The sequence below is a fragment of the Balaenoptera ricei genome, chromosome 20 (genome assembly GCF_028023285.1).
Source record: "Balaenoptera ricei isolate mBalRic1 chromosome 20, mBalRic1.hap2, whole genome shotgun sequence".
In the NCBI taxonomy this organism is placed as follows: domain Eukaryota; kingdom Metazoa; phylum Chordata; class Mammalia; order Artiodactyla; family Balaenopteridae; genus Balaenoptera; species Balaenoptera ricei.
In genome coordinates, this window is record NC_082658.1 from 12,143,369 (window position 1) to 12,160,621 (window position 17,253).

The following is a 17,253-nucleotide window of genomic DNA, read 5'->3' on the forward strand; positions in this document are numbered from 1 at the left end:
GAAAACGGAAGAGGACAGAAGGGAAGGGACCCCGTGGCTACATGGTTTTCTTTTCCTGACAAGGGACAGCGGGTGGAGCCTGGATTTGGGGTCAGAGCCCTGGGGTGGAGTCCTGGCCCAGGCCCTGCAGGTCCCCATTCCCTGGGGGCTGCTGGCCAACTCTGTGGTCAGCTATCCACCCTGGCATTCTTTTTTGGCCATGCCTCCAGGCTTGTGGGATCTTAGTTCCCTGACCAGGGATCGAACCCGTGCCCCCTACAGTGGAAGCGCAGAGCCCTAACCACTGGACCACCAGGGAATTCCCCATCCTGGCATTCTTGCACATAGAGTTCCTTCTGCCCAGAAAGTTCTCGGCCCTCCTGTGCACTGGAAGGCCCTCTCCTGCCCACCTTCCAGGAAGGTTCTGCCTGCACAGGCATTCCCTCCGCCATGAAGTCATCCCCCTGCCCCCCCACCCCCGCTCACAGCAGGCATTACCCAAGTTCAAGGATCTGCTTGAACCGCACCTGGCATACAGTGGGTGCTTAATAAATGTTGCTGACTCCGGGCAGGCAGCATCAACTTGCAGTCTATTTTTCATCAGAAGGCGGATGTGGTGAGGAGGATAATAGCACTTACACAGGTTCACGCGATAGTCCCTGCAACCCCCACAAGGTAGGTGCTCCAATGTTACTACTGAGACTGAGGCTCAGAGAGGCCAAGGAACTCATCTAAGATCACACAGCTGTCACGTGGCAGAGCCAGGATTCAGGCCCTCAGGCTGGCTTTGAAGCCGTGCCCCTAACCCCTGCCTTCGCTGCTTCCTGCCTGTTGGGGTGGCCTCCCATCATCCACGGCCCCCCCATTAGCCACTATGCGTTGGGGTTAGGGTTAGGCCCAGTGCTTTCACGTTAGGTAATCTCTCTCCAGGATGGTGGTAGGAACGGTGGGGAAGCGCTAACACTTGTGTCATCACAGCAGGGTGGATTAGAACCGCAAAGCCACCTTGTCCAATGAGGAGAGTAGGTGAATCCCGGCCCAGCCCTCCCTACAAAGAATATTTAATAATCTGGGTAGATGCTTGGCTTAAAATGGCAAATAAAAAGAGCAGGATGGGCCTGTGGTTGTCTTGGCAAAGTCTGATAAAGTATTATTTACTGAAAGCAAGAAACCAGTTGCACGGGCCTGCCTGATTTGAACTTAGTTGGCAGAAAGATTTGGAAGAGTCTCCACATTTAAACAGAAATTTCCCCGTGAAAATTAGGAAAAGTCTTAAAAAGCAAATGCCCTTGAAGAAAGCTCAAGGTTGGTTGGCTGAGAGGTTTGCAAAAGTGAGCATTTCCAGACAAGTTCACAAAGATGCATAAATAAGAAAGCCTGTCACTGTGTTATGTGAATTAGTAAGAAATTTAAAGCCACCTCAGTAACCATCAGTAGAGAGGTAGTTAACTGATGGTAAATTTCCACAGCGGAATACTACGTAGCTGTGAGGAAGGTACATTTAAATGTATTGACATGGAAAGATGTCACTAACATGTCAGGAAAAGAAAAATCAGGGAATTCCCTGGTGGTCCAGTGGTTAAGACTCCATGCTTCCACTGCAGGGGGCATGGGTTTGATCCCCGGTTGGGAACTAACATCCCACATGCCACACAGCACAGCCAAAAAAAAGAAAAGAAAAATCAGGTCATGGAAAAATATAACTTTATGCATAAAAATATATCAATATATACATTACAAAGTATAGGAGGGACTTCTACTTCTGTCCATCATGGGATAAATGGTATGGAATTAGCCCTCCTGACATTAACAACTAGAAAACTGGAAAGAAAAAACATGAGGCAACTGTTTTTAGACATTGGACAAGAGGCAGCCCAGGACTGTGATTCCTAAGAGAAGGGAAACATCAGATGTGAGCCCTACAATTACCTTGGCTTTCTGTCTGGAGGTAGTTTCTGGGCTGAGGTACAGAACACAGAGGTCTTGTGAGCTGAGACAGAGACTGGAGTTTAGAGCTGCTGAAACGGTTGGGATTTGCAAAGCAGGGTGCCTAAGGAGGTAGCTGTGCAGACAGTGGGCTCTGGAAATCTATATAGAGGTCTCCTTAATTATGAATGTTAAACTGTGCACATGTACAGGAAACCCCATGAGACTCAGCAAAGAACAACTCCTGGAGAGGTGTGAAGCTGAACAATTCCCAGAGCTCAGAGACATTTGGGTTCCCAACAGACCTCATTAAGCACCCGGGGCACTTCATGGAGATTCCGGAAGAGTCATACTAGTAGCAGTGCTAAACCAGAATCAAAGGCTAATCTAGACTCAGTCTAACAAAGCTTTAAAATTGCCTCAAAAAGATCAAACTTCTCTGCAAGTAAGTTGACTTCCTGTGAGAACAAACTTCAACACTCTACAAAAAGGACAATAAAATTCAGAGACTCAACAATATAACACTTACAATGTCCAACATTTGATGAAAAACTACTGGACATGTAGAGGCAGGCAGATGTGACCCGTACCAGAGAAAAATCAGTCAATAGAAACAGGCCCAGGTATGAGAGAGATGGTGGAATTAGCAGACAAGGATTTTAAAAGAGATATTACATATTTGTTCACAAATGTAAAACAAAACACAAACCTAATAAAGAGAAAGAGATGATCTAAAAGAAGGCAAATGGAACTTCTAAAGCTGAAAAATACAATACCTGAAATTAAGAATGAACCACATGGACTTAACAGCAGTTAGATAGACAAGCAAAACAAAATACCAAAGAGCTGGAGGACACAACAATAGAAACTATCCAGACTAAATCACAGAGAAGAAAAAACACAATATATCAACATTTGGGGGATGCAGCTAAAACAGTGATTAGAAGGTATACATAGTTTTAAATGTTTATATTAAAAAAAGAAGGCCCCAAATCAATGATCTATGCTTCTGTGGTTAAGACCTAGAAAAGAGAATATTAAACCCAAAATAGAAGGAAGGACAAAGAAAATAGGAAAAACCAATGGAAATGATATAGAAAATGAATATGCAGGAGAGAAAAATCAATGAAAGCAAAAGCTAGTTCTTTGAGAACTTGAATAACTTTGAGAAAACTTTAGCTACACTGGGTGTTATGGGCTGAATTGTGTCCCCCCCAAAATTCGTGTGTTGAAGTCCTAACCCCCAGTACCTCAGAATGTGATTGTATTTGGAAATGGGGGTCTTTAAAGAGGTAATTAAGTTAAAATGAGGTCATGTGAATGGGCCCTAATCCCACATGACTGGTGTCCTTATGAGAAGAGATGAAGACACAGACACACACACAAAGGACAACCTTGTGAGGACCCAGGGAGGAAACGGCCTAGGAGAGAGGCCTCAGGAGAAACAACCCTGCCGGCACCTTGATCTCAGACTATTAGCCTCCAGAATTGTGAGAAAATAAATGTTTATTGGTTAAGCCCCCCTGGTCTGTGGTAATCTGCTATGGCAGCTCTAGCAAACTAATAAAACTGGTCAAAAAAAAAAAAAAAGAGAAAAATCACAAACCCTGACACCAAAAGTTGGCAAAGATACTACAAGAAAAGAATACTGTATACAAATGAATGTCACTCAAAAACACGGATTCAGAAACACTTAACATACTAGCAGACCAAATCAGCAATACATGAAAGAATCATGACAAACTGGGATTTAACCCAGGAATACAAGATTGGTTTAACACTCAACAATCAGGACCTCCCTTGTGGCACAGTGGTTAAGAATCTGCCTGCCAATGCAGGGGACACGGGTTCGAGCCCTGGCCCGGGAAGATCCCACTTGCCGCGGAGCAACTAAGCCCGTGTGCCACAACTACTGAGCCTGTGAGCCACAACTACTGAGCCCACGTGCCACAACTACTGAAGGCCGTGCTCTGCAACAAAAGAAGCCTGCGCACCGCAACAAAGAGTAGCCCCTGCTCACCACAACTAGAGAAAGCCCGCGTGCATAAATGAAGACCCAACGCAGCCATAAATAAATAAATAAATTTATTTAAAAAAAAATACTCATCAATCGCTGTAATTCACCATGATAACAGAATAAAGGGGAAGAACACAAGGTCTTCTCAATGAGGCAGAAAAATTATTTGACAAAAGTCAATACCCATTTATGATTTTTAAAATAACCTCATATCAAAATAAAAATAGAAAGGAAATTCCTGAACCTGATAAAAAGTATCTATGAAAAACCCACAGCTGACCACATTGAATGATGAAAGACAGAGAGCTTTCCCCCTAAGATAATGTACTGTTCTCATCACTCCTGTCCAGTCTGTTGAATTATCACACAGGAGATGCTAGCAAGTACAATAAGACAAAAATAATAATTAAATTAAAGGCAAATACATCTGAAAGAATAAAAGTAAAACATTCCTTATTCACAGGATCTGGTCATGCATGTAGAACACCTGCTTCTGGAATTAACAGGTGAATTAGCAAGACCGCAGGATGCCAGGGCAGATGCAAAAATCAGTTGTTACTATTTCTCGAACTAGCAATGAGCGACTGGAAAGTGAAAAGAACAAGACCATTTACCAGGATAGCCCCAAACATCAAATATCTAAGAAAAAATAGAATAAAATCTATGTACCACCCCTCAACTGAAAACTCTAAAATCTTACTGAGAGAAGTGAAAGAACTAAATAGATGGAGGGATAGAAAGTGTTCATAATTTGGAAGACAGTGTTGTTAAGATGTCAGTTCTTCTCAAATTGAACTGTAGATTTAATGCAGTCCTAATCAAAATCACAGGAGGCTTTTGTTTGTAGAAAATGACAACCTGATTCTAAAATGGATATGGAATGAAAAGGACTTAGACTGGCCAAATCAATTTTAAGAATAAAAGAACAAGGTGGAGGACGCACACCGCTTGATTTCAAGACTTAATATAAAGCTGAAGTAATCAAGAGTGTGGTAAGAGCACGAGGACGTATATATAGGTCAGTGGGTCAGGAGAAAGAGGTCAGAAATAGACCCACACATATAGTCAGTTGATTTCTGACACAAGTTTCAAGACAATTCAATAAAGAAAGTCTTTTTGGGCTTCCCTGGTGGCGCAGTGGTTGAGAATCTGCCTGCCAATTCAGGCGGCACGGGTTCGAGCCCTGGTCTGGGAAGGTCCCACATGCCGCGGAGCTACTAGGCCCGTGAGCCACAACTACTGAGCCTGCGCATCTGGAGCCTGTGCTCCGAAACAAGAGAGGCCGCGATAGTGAGAGGCCTGCGCACCGCGATGAAGAGTGGCCCCAGCTCACCGCAACTAGAGAAAGCCCTCGCACAGAAACGAAGACCCAACACAGCCAAAAAACAAATAAATTAATTAATTAATTAAAAAAAAAAAAATCGTGCTGACGAGCAGGTGCGGACCTTAAGAAAGTTTTTTCAACAAATGGTGCTGAAACAGCTGAGGGAAAAAATGAACTCTTACCTCACACCATTCACAAAAATCAGCTTTAAATTAATCATAGATCTGAATGTAAAAGTTAGAACCGTAGAACTTCTGGAAAAAAACATAGGAGAAAATCTTGATGACCTTACAATAGGACGCAAAAAACACTAATGAGGGACATCCCTGGTGGCACGGTGGTTGAGAATCCGCCTGCCAATGCAGGGGACACGGGTCCGGGAAGATCTCACATGCCGCGGAGCAACTAAGCCCGTGCGCCACAACTGCTGAGCCCGTGTGCCACAACTACCGAAGCCCACACGCCTAGAGCCGGTGCTCCGCAACAAGAGAAGCCACTGCAATCAGAAGCCTGCGCACCGCAATGAAGAGTAGCCCCCACTGGCCACAACTAGAGAAAGCCCATGCGCAGCAATGAAGACCCAACACAGCCAAAAATAAATTAATTAATTAATTTAAAAAAAATACACTAATGATAAACGGAAAAATGGGGGAATTCCCTGGCGGTCAAGTGGTTAAGACTCAGGGCTTCCACTGCAGGGGGCGCAGGTTAGATTCCCTGCTAGGGGAATTAAGATCCTGCATGCCATGCAGCACTGCCAAAAAAAAAGAAAAGAAAAGAAAAGAAAAGAAAAAGAAAAGGCAAGTTATAGAGTGAAAGTATTTGCAATATATGCATCTGATAAATTATTAGTATCCAGGATAAAGAACTCTTACCACCCAATAATAATAAAAAGACTAACTCAATAAAAATGGGCAAAAGATTAGAATATATGCTTCACAAAAGAAGATATAAAATAGGCCGATAAACACATAAAGAGATGCTCAACATCATTATTCATCAGGAAAATGCAAATTAAGACCACATTGAGAGACCACTAACATCTAACAAATGACTAAAATTTTAAAACACTGACAACACCAAATTCTGGCGAGGATGTGGAACAACAGGAATTCTCTTTCATTGCTGGCAGGAATGCAGAACGGTACAGCCGCTTTGGAAAACAATTTGGCCGTTTCTTACAAAGATAAACACAATCTTACCATACAATCCAGTGGTTATGCTCCTAGGATTTTTGCCCGATGGATCTGAAACCTTTACGTTCACACAAAAATCTCCACAAAAATGTTTATAGCACCTTTATTCATAATTACCAAAATCTGGAAACAACCAAGATGTCCTTCAATAGGGGAATGGATAAACAAGCTGTGGAATATCCAGACGATTGACTACTATTCAGTGATAAAAAGGCAGGCGCTATTGATCCAGGACAAAAATATGGAAGAATCTTAGTGCATGTTTACCAAGAGAAAGAAGCCAGTGTGAAAAGCCTCCATATATTTATACGACATTTTGGGAAAAGCAAAACTTTGGAAACAGTGAAAAAAATCCATGGTTGCCAGGGTTTGGGGTGGAGAAGAGGATATAACAGATGAGGGCACAGGGCATTTTTGGGGGTGGGGAGGCTATTCCTGATGGTCCTGTGATAGTAGATACCTGACACTGTGTAATGTCAAAACCCGTAGAACTTTACAGCAGAAAAAATGAGCCACGGATGTATGCAAGCTATAAAAACAAAACCATTTAGAAGATCAAGGGATCCCAGGAAGGAATGCAGACTGTACAAATGGATGAAACCGCCTCACTAAATGGGGTGGGGGAAAGGTGCTGACCTAAGTAACTTCAGGAATGAGTGGATCCCTAAGACTAAAGGCAAAAGAACAGTACACAGACCCATACTGTAGTTGGTAAAATTGTTTCTCGCTGGTGCTGGTTAATTCTGAAACCGCTGTACAGGCAGACCTCATTTTATTGAGCTTCACTTTATTGCGATTTTTACAAATCAAAGGTTTGTTGACAATTCTGCGTTGAGCAAGTCTGTCGGCCCCACTTTTCCAACAGCATTTGCTCACTTCGTGTCTCTGTGTCACATTTTGGTAATTCTCACAATATTTCAAACTTTTTCATTATTATCATATGTGTTACAGTGACCTGTGATCTTTGATGTTACCACTAGGACTCACTAAAGGCTCAGATGATGGTTAGCCTTTTTTAGCAATAAAGTATTTTTTAATTAAGGTACATACATTTCTTTTAGACAATGCTGCTGCACACTTAATAACTACAGTATAGTGTAAACATAACTTTTATATGCACCAGAAACCAAAACATTCATGTGACTCGCTTTACTTCAATATTTGCTTTATTCTGGTGGTCTGGACCCAAACCTGCAACATCTCAGTTCTGCCTGTACATATACACTGGAACTGAAAGATTAAGTGAACGCATGGTGGATGCTGGGAGCTAGGTTTCTCACTGTCAGAGTGAGAGTTTACAGATAAACGAAGGGGAAAGTGTAGACTGATCTAATGGTAATGATTAGAGTTGGGGACATGAGTAGGAACTCAGGTTTAGCTTAATATAGATACAGATGGTTGTATATAGAAATATATATGTATGTGTGCACACCAAATCCAATGTCATGAAGCTTTTGTCCTGTTTTCTTCTAAGAGTTTTATAGTTTTAGGTTTTACATTTAGGTCCTTAATCCATTTTTTAAAATAAATTCATTTATTTATTATTTATTTATTTATTTATTTATTTTTGGCTGCACTGGGTCTTTGTTGCTGCACGCGGGCTTTCTCTAGTTGCGGCGAGCAGGGGCTACTCTTTGTTGTGGTGCGTGGGATTCTCACTGCGGTGGCTTCTCTTGTTGCGGAGCATGGGCTCTAGGCACCCGGGCTTCAGTAGTTGTGGTGCACGGGCTTAGTTGCTCTGCGGCACGCGGGATCTTCCCGGACCAGGCTCGAACCTGTGTCCCCTGCATTGGCAGGCAGATTTTTAACCACTGCACCACCAGAGAAGTCTCTTAATCCATTTTGAGTTAATTTTTGTATATGGTGTTAGGTAAGGGTCCAACTTCATTCTTTTGCGTGTGGAGATCCAGTTTTCCCAGCACCATTTGTTGGCAGGACTATCCTTTCTCCATTGAAAGGTTTTAGTTGGGAATTCCCGGGCAGTCCAGTTGATGGGACTCCACGTTCTCACTGCCAAGGGCCTGGGTTCAATCCCTGCTTGTGGAACTATGATCCCACAAGCCACGTGGCATGGCCAAAAAAAGTTAAAAAAAAAAAAAGGTCTTAGCAACCTTGTTGAAAATCATTTGACCATATATGGGTGTATTTCTGGGTTCTCTGTTCTTTCTTTTTTAATATAGAAATTTATTTATTTATTTATTTATTTATTGGCTGCATTGGGTCTTTGTTGCTGTGCACGGACTTTCTCTAGTTGCGGCGAGCGGGGGCTACTCTTTGTTGCAGTGTGTGGTCTTCTCATTGCGGTGGCTTCTCTTGTTGTGGAGGACGGGCTCTAGGCTCGCGGGCTTCCGTAGTTGTGGCACTTGGGCTCAGTAGTTGTGGCTCACGGGCTCTAGAGCACAGGCTCAGTAGTTGTGGCACATGGGCTTCGTTGCTCCCCGGCATGTGGGATCTTCGCAGACCAGGGCTCGAACCCGTGTCCCCTGCATTGGCAGGTGGATTCTTAACCACCGTGCCACCAGGGAAGCCCCTGGGTTCTCTGTTCTGTCCCATTGGTTTATGTCTGTCTTCATGCTAGGACTACACTGTTTTTTTGTTTTTGTTTTAATTAATTAATTACTTCATTTTTGGCTGCATTGGGTCTTCGTTGCTGTGCACAGGCTTTCTCTAGTTGTGGCAAGCGGGGGCTACTCTTTGTTGCGGTGCATGGGCTTCTCACTGCGGTGGCTTCTCTTGTTGCAGAGCACGGGCTCTAGGAGTGCAGGCTTCAGTAGTTGCGGTGCATGGGCTCGGTAGTTGTGGCGCATGGGCTTAGTTGTTCTGCAGCATGTGGGATCTTCCCGGACCAGGGATTGAACCTGTGTCCCCTGCATTGGCAGGCAGATTCTTAACCACTGCGCCACCACGGAAGTCCCAGGACCACACTGTTTTGATTACTTGTGCTTTGTAGTAAGTTTTGAAATCAGGAAGTGTTTGCCCTCCAGCATTGTGCTTTTTCCAAATTGTTTTGGCTATGCAGGGTGCCTGAGATTGTATATGAAATTTAGGATGGATTTTTCTATTTCTGCAAAAAAAAAAATATGTCATTGGGATGTTGATAGGAATTGCATTGAATCTGTAGATTGTTTCGGGTAATACTGACATTTTAACAATATTGTGTTCCAATCCATGAACATGGGATGTGTTTGTGGCTTCTTATTTCTTTTAGCAATGTTTTGTAGTTTTCATTGTACAAGTCTTTCATCTCCTTGGTGAAATTCATTCCTAAGTATTTTATTCTTTGTGATGCTATTGTAAAAAGGATAAATTTTATGTTATGTATATATTTACAATTAAAAAAAAAGAAAACTAAAAAAATTTACAGACCAGGGAGGGAGACAAATAACACAGGCATTGAAGTGGTGGGATAGGTGCACCAGGGAGCAAGGCTGGGCTGTGCAGGGATACCATGGACAGCTGCACAGGTGGTGCACTGCACAACTCTAGGGGTTGCCACTCATATATACGATGATGCTGTATCAAGCAGGTGAGGCTTGATTATGCTGCATAACAAGTGACTCTACAATCTCATCAACTTACAGCAGTAAGGATTTCTTTCTTGCTCAGGCTGTATGTCTGACCATGTTGGCTCTGATGGCATCTCTCAGGCCTCCAGGCTGATGGAAAAGCCCTTCTCTGGAACACTGTGGTCCCAGAGCAGAGGGAAAAGAGAGCAGGCTGGCTCCCACACTGGCTCCTACAGCCCCTTCACTCCTATTTCATTGTCTACGTGTCCAGGGTCAAACTCGCCATCAATGGGGCGGGAAGTGGAACGGCCACCAGAGAGGGGCAGCCTCTTGCAAGTGTTAGAGGATGCCTGAGAACCATGCACTGAGGCAGGCCCCCCTGGAGGGCACCCTCATGGCCCTAGCAGGGAGCTGAAAGGGGAGGGGGAGCTTCCTGCAGGAGAGAACATCTGGATGGCCACTGGTCACTGGGGGTTGACGGTGCAGGCCGGCACAGCTGTAGGGGACCATGTGGGGCTCTGTGTGCAGCACACAGGCCCAGCAGTGGCGGCTCATGTACTTCTCAGGGGGAACACCCCATGGGGAGCTCTCCAGGTCTGATGTTTGGGACCTCTAACCAGGAAAGGGTCCTGGGAAGCCACAATCTCTCAGTCACCAGAGACCAGCCTTTCTAATGTGAATCCTTGAACTCCCTCCTTGAAACGGTTTCTGGCCTCTACTCAGACACTGACCATTTGGGATGAAAGGGCCTTGAACTTGAAACTGCATCCAATAAACACAACGTCCACCTCTTGCCAGGGTATGGTAACTTCGAGTTGGAGTGGTTGCTGACCGTCCACTGGACATGCGGACAGGCTCCTTGCACTGCAGGAAGGAGGCACCCACGAGCTTCCTGTTCCACTCAGAGGGCATCCTCCACTTGTCTCAGCATCAGGACACCTGGGGGCCCTGGGGGAAGGGGGCCTCTCGAGGGTTCACATCATGGAGTGCCCCAGGATATGAGACATTTCTCTGAGGCAGCCCTTCCAGAAGCTTCCATTCATTAAGCTGATTAACATTAAGACAATCAGCCTTTGAGGTTTCATCTTCCCTAAGTGGCCCATTTGAATGCTTTTCTCTCATTTGCCTACACGTTCTCCCAACTTTTCCTTGCAGATCTCCAGTCCTTCCATGGTCTGGAGATTAACCCCATTTTCCACTTTGAGGCTGTTACATCCCAAGTGCCTGTTGATGATGTCCTCCCATGAAGAGCTCCTTTCTCTTTCTGTAGAAGTAGGCAGAGCTGGCCACATCTTGCTTTGGTTTGAGTAGATTCCGTGTCGAAAGTCATGGTGGCTACAGTCAATCTTTTCCTCAAGCTCCCTCTCCTTTGCAAAGCCTAGCATTTTCGTGCATTCAGTACACAGAGCTACCCAGAGAAACGATGCTGACAAAAGGTGAGATTTTCCACAGGGGCCGGAGGAGGGGCCCGAGGGGAGAGGTCACTGTGAGGGCCTCCCTTTGGCAGTGAAGTGTCTTTTTTTTTTTTTTTTTTTTTTAAGTGTCTTTTGATGGATGGCAGCGTACCAAGCTCTCCAATAGGCTCGGCCAGGCAACGGCCGTCATCCAGTGGGTACACTGATTGGGTTTGACATCCGGTTACTGTCCCCAGAGCACCACAAAGAATGGCCAGTGTCTTCTGTGCTGCCGAAATTCTGCTATACCCCCCAGGAGCAGGAGGGTGGGCTGACATGCCCCTTCCACGCACAGGGAGGGTGTCCTGGCCTCCGTGTGGAGCAGGCACCGCCCTCCAGTTTGCAGAGGGGACGGAGGGGACGGAGGCCCGGAGTAGAGGGCCTTGCCCACCGGGCCCAATGCAAGAGTGGATGGAGCTGGGATCGTGGCCACCCAGGCAGCCACCTTTTTCCTCCCAGTTCCTAAAGTCGTTGTCCTCCCCGGCTCTCCTCAGTCCAGTCTATCCTGTTCCCTGAATCTGCTCATGCTTCAAATCAGATTTTCTAGTCCTGACTGAAAGCGGAATGCTGCCCAGGGCAAAATAGTAATTTCTGACCTGTCACTCTTGTGCGTTCCACAGGTGGTCACAGGGAGGCTATGAGCAAGGGAACAGCAGCAAAGCAGATGGTGTGAGATTGGCAGGGTCCACCTTCTGCCCCCAAAGGAGAGACTCCACATCTCCCTCAGTTGTATGTTCTTGGGGCCCCTTACTCCCAATCCAGCCCAGCCTAACATGGCCTCCCTCCCCTGGACCCTGAAGCCCTCTCTCCAACCATCTGGAGGTTAAGCTAGAAAGCACCACCAGCCCCCACTGGTGAAACCTGCTTCCCAACAGCAAAGGCATGAAATCTCCAGATTTCAAAAACATGCTCTTCCAAACCCTTAAGCTTTTTCAATCTAGTGAAGAAAGCTTACCTTTCTGACCCAACCTGCAAAGAATTGTTTGAAAATCTGAAATACCTGCGGAAGACTCTGCCTGCCATTACAGAAAGTTTTGGGGCAGAAGCCGTCAAGGAGCTCAGAGCCTGCGAGTCATGTTCATGTCACCAGGTGACACTTCTATCATCAGATCGCAGGTTCCATGGCTCAACAGTCAGGCTCTATTTTATTAACCCCCCCAGTTGTTCCACTTTGATATGCTGACCAAAGAACAAGTCCCACCCCACCACTACCTGTGTGTGGAGAAAGCCATGCCCTTCGTGGCCCCAAGTGCTTCTATGGCAGCACAGCCTTACGCTAAATTGAAGACACCAAGTATAAAAAGACCCCTCCTTCCACCAGCTTGGGGGCCAATCCCGGACAGGTTCTCCTTTCCCTAAGAAGCCCACAAGGTGAGGCAGATTCCAGCTGTGAAGAGATGCTCATTAGGACCAATTGTTCACCTCTGGTTTGGGAGAAACCAAACTGTTGCCTAATCTGAGCCGAGGTTGTTCCACCCTCACCCAACCTTCCATTCCCCAAAACAGGAAACACTGATCAGTTTACTGCAGCACTTTTATTTCCTCACAATGACGCATTGCTGGGGCCTAATGTTCTCACATGACAGTAGAAAACCAAAATCTGTTGTCATCTCTTAGAGAATTGAGAATTGCGTACAAAAACCTTACATAAATTAAAAGAATGAATAAATTTACAGGTGTGAATGCAAACTGTTTTCCAACTCAAGGTAAGTAACAACCCACGGTGTTCTGGCGGGAAAACTTCGGTAAGAAAGGAAAGCAAGTCCTAAGGCTCAGACCTTCCCAACCCCGTAAGACCGGCAAAACAGAAATGACAACTGGTTCAGGACTCCTGCCAGCCTCTAGAGAAATCCTGGAATAGGCAGCTCTGACACATTAATACCCTGCACAGATCGAGAGACTCGTGGTCTCCCAGATTCTCATCAAGCCATTGGATTTCTCTTCCATAAACGTGCTCTCACCTCAGCCACAAAGTGACGGAGCCGCGTGTAACTAGGGGTTTAAATCAAAGATATGCACAGGGTATTAAACAGATACCAAGGGAAGAGTTAACTTGAATACAAGGTCAAAATCAGCAACAAGTTCTACAATCCAGTGCTGATATCAGATACAAGCTTCTAGGACAATTTTCTTTTCAAAGGCTTATTCCAGTTTCATGAGGCTAGCATGAGGTGTATACATTTGCCAAGGCAAATTTATACTTCTGAATTAACTCATGCAGCAAATGCTACGCATCTGCTCGCAGTCCGTTTAGAAGCATTTGCGGTGGACAATGGAGGGGCCCGACTCGTCGTACTCCTGCTTGCTGATCCACATCTGCTGGAAGGTGGACAGCGAGGCCAGGATGGAGCCCCCGATCCACACCGAGTACTTGCGCTCGGGAGGAGCGATAATCTGGAAAAACAAGAACGTGGTTTTAGTCAGCGGCACTGTCTTCCCAGCAAGGCCTCCAGGCCCAAGCCCACAACCACCTCTGACTCACCTTGATCTTCATTGTGCTGGGGGCCAGAGCCGTGATCTCCTTCTGCATCCTGTCAGCAATGCCGGGATACATGGTGGTCCCACCAGACAGCACTGTGTTGGCATAGAGGTCCTTCCGGATGTCGACATCACACTTCATGATAGAGTTGAAGGTAGTCTCGTGGATGCCACAGGACTCCATACCTAAGAGACAAAGCTCACTCTCAGCGGTCACGTTCAAGGTGAAAGGCACCTCGGCTCTCAACAGCCTCAGACGGAGGTCATGCTGCCTGCCTGACACCTACCCAAGAAGGAGGGCTGGAAGAGCGCCTCTGGACACCGGAACCGCTCGTTGCCGATGGTGATCACCTGACCATCAGGCAGCTCATAGCTCTTCTCCAAGGAGGAGGAGGACGCGGCGGTGGCCATCTCCTGCTCGAAGTCCAGGGCAACGTAGCAGAGCTTCTCCTTGATATCACGCACGATTTCCCGCTCGGCCGTGGTGGTGAAGCTGTAACCACGCTCCGTGAGGATCTTCATGAGGTAGTCTGTCAGGTCCCGGCCAGCCAGGTCCAGACGCAAGATGGCGTGGGGGAGGGCATACCCCTCGTAGATGGGCACCGTGTGGGTGACCCCATCCCCAGAGTCCATGACTATACCAGTGGTGCGGCCAGAAGCGTACAGGGACAGCACAGCCTGGATGGCCACGTACATGGCCGGAGTGTTGAAAGTCTCGAACATGATCTGCAAGAGGCAACACCTTCTTAGTCAAAGGAAGGGGCCCAGGGCCACCCCATGCTCACACACCATGCCAGCATGCCACAAATGTGATGTGTGAAGAAAAGAAAAAGAAACAAGCAGAAACACAAACAAGAAACCTTGAGACTTCAGGGAGGAAATGCCAGGAGAAGAACAGAACCCTGAAAATAGTGAAAGAAAAACTTGAATTTCAAAAAACAAAACTGAGCATGAAATGACTTGTGAAACAAATAGAACAGCCCAATCGACCCAGCCACGCTTACCTGGGTCATCTTCTCACGGTTGGCCTTGGGGTTCAGGGGGGCCTCCGTCAGCAGCACGGGGTGCTCCTCGGGGGCCACACGCAGCTCGTTATAGAAAGTGTGGTGCCAGATCTTCTCCATGTCGTCCCAGTTGGTGACGATGCCATGCTCAATGGGATACTTGAGAGTCAGGATGCCACGCTTGCTCTGGGCCTCGTCGCCCACGTAGCTGTCCTTCTGCCCCATGCCCACCATGACGCCCTGGTGTCGGGGACGCCCAACGATGGACGGGAAGACGGCCCGGGGAGCGTCATCCCCAGCAAAGCCCGCTTTGCACATGCCAGAGCCATTGTCGATGACGAGCGCGGCGATTTCTTCTTCCATTGCGATCTACTCAAAAATGCAACCAACTCAGGCGCGCCCTGGAGCCCAGGAACGGCCCCTGCACAAAGGCCCTCGCCGCGAGACGTTCCGCCTCCCCCCCGACCCGCCGCCCCGGCAGCACAGTAACCGTCTACAACCGGGTCCGCCTTTTATGTAACGCCCCCAGCAGCGTCCTTCCACGGAGACACGGCCGGGGGGCTCTCAGTACTGCGGCCGGGGCCCGGCCCCGCCCTGCCCCCTCCGCCGGCAGCACCCCCACTGAACCCTCCATGGACCCGCCGGGGCGCGTCCCAGCCCACCCACCCCACCCCGCCCGGCCACCCTTTGTTCCCGGCGTCGGCGCGGCCGGGCCTCTGGAGCCAGGAGCGAGAAGCGGGCCTGCGGAAGGGCGCGGGGTCCCGGATACCGGGCTGGGCCACGCAGGCCTGGTCACTTACCGGCAGAGGAAGCGGCCGTAGGACGCGGAGGAACGAGCAGACGAGCGACGAGAAGACACTGAGCGCGAGCCGGCTGCAGCGAGTGAGATCGACCACGGCCTCCCCCGCCCGTATTTAAGCGGAGCGGGGCGCGCGCGCGGGCCGGCGGCGCGCGCGGCCCCAGAACATGTCCATATATGGCGATCTTTCCGAACGCCGGGCGCCCATTGGCCCGCCCGGCAGGGGCACGTGGGGCCCCGCGCCCGGTCCCGCCCCCCACCCGCACCGCCCCCAACCGCCCCGCCCGCGCCGCCCCCGCGCGCCCGAGAACCAGCGAGCGAGACTATGAGCGGGCAGGCGCGGGGGTGCGGTGGGTGGGCGTCCCCGGGGATCGCAGGGCTGGGTGCAGAGGATGCCGCGGAGCTGACCCGCCGGCCCCGCCCCGGGACTGCTGCGCGCTGTTGGGGAGGGCCCGGCTGCACCCCGAAACTGCCTGGCCCGGGGCTGGGAGGCATTCGGAGCTGGGTGTGCGCCCGCGGCCGACCCCGCAGGGGGCTTTGCTCCCCGGGCGCCCCCTTCGAGCTTTCTCCCCGAGGATCTGCAGGCCGCGAAGGCGGGTTCCCGGCGCCGGGCTGGGGGAGGGGAGGGTGGTGGTCCCCGCCGGCTGCCCATGCGGCAGTGCGGGCCCCATGGTCCGGGGGAGTCCCGGGGAGCCGTGACCTCGCCCCTGTCACGATGGAAAGGAGCCGCCCGTCCCCTAGCGCAGCCATGACCGCGTAGTCCCCTCCGCCGGAGTTGGGGCGCTCGGGGTCCCTGACGGTGCAGAGACTGGCCCCGTTATACCACACCCAACACATCCTGCCCCTCAAACCGCAAGCCCGATTGTCCCCAGTCGGGGGCTCCACTCCGGGTTTGGGGCCACCCCCTCCCTGTCCGTTGGGGAGAGGGTGGAGCTTTGTTTCACTTTAATCATCTTTGGGCATCGTAGGGAAACTGAGGCAGGGAAGAGTAGTTTTGACTGCCTGAACGGTCAACTCACCCCTAAACTTGAGGAGGGGAACCCTCTCTTCTGCTTATGACACTAGGAGTAAACCCAATGGACCCCAGCAGCCCTGGGGCTGTGGTTTTCCTGGGTCCAGGGCGCGCCCTTTTCCCCAGGAGCCTGCTCTTGAAGACCTGTCATTTCTGGCAGGGTCCTGGTCACACCTGCTGCTTCCAGTGCTTTCGTTATGCCCGGAGGGAACCAGGTACTACGGTTTCCTTGGACTTACTTGTAAGCTTTCGGGATTGCTCAGTACAGAATTAAACATCAGAGGAGGCATGTGTAAGAGCACACTGGCCATGAGGGGTGGCAGTGGTGCCGGACCGAGTGAGTCTGGGGACTCGTCCAAGGTCCGGGTGCGCTGGGCTCTACCCGGGCTGGTGTCTGATGGGGGGCGAGGCCGGGCGCCCCAAGAGCCCTGAAAGGTCAGCTGGTGTCCACATCTACCTTGGGCTAGGCAGGTAAAGCAGCCGCCCAGCCCACCTGCGGACTGCAGTCACCCAGATGCCAAGGCCATGCCTATGGCCACCCATGCCACCAGGCCTAGC

The 17,253-nt window shown here is 48.9% G+C and overlaps 1 protein-coding gene across 2 annotated transcripts; it reads right to left on the reverse strand.

Annotated features, from left to right (window-relative positions):
- Positions 1-12,918: 12,918 nt before the first annotated feature.
- ACTG1 (actin gamma 1) lies at positions 12,919-15,793 on the reverse strand. Of its 2 annotated transcripts, none has more exons than XM_059907380.1 (5): positions 15,685-15,793; positions 14,885-15,253; positions 14,168-14,606; positions 13,885-14,066; positions 12,919-13,796 (listed from the first exon to the last, which is right to left on the reverse strand). In XM_059907380.1, the coding sequence occupies exons 2-5, from the start codon at positions 15,245-15,247 to the stop codon at positions 13,653-13,655; spliced, it is 1,128 nt and encodes a 375-aa protein (XP_059763363.1). In that variant the 5' UTR covers positions 15,248-15,253; positions 15,685-15,793; the 3' UTR covers positions 12,919-13,652. The 2 variants fall into 2 exon arrangements, with proteins under 2 accessions (XP_059763363.1, XP_059763364.1); XM_059907381.1 differs by lacking the exon at positions 15,685-15,793 and adding an exon at positions 14,741-14,782 and having other exon boundaries at positions 14,885-14,920.
- Positions 15,794-17,253: the final 1,460 nt, after the last annotated feature.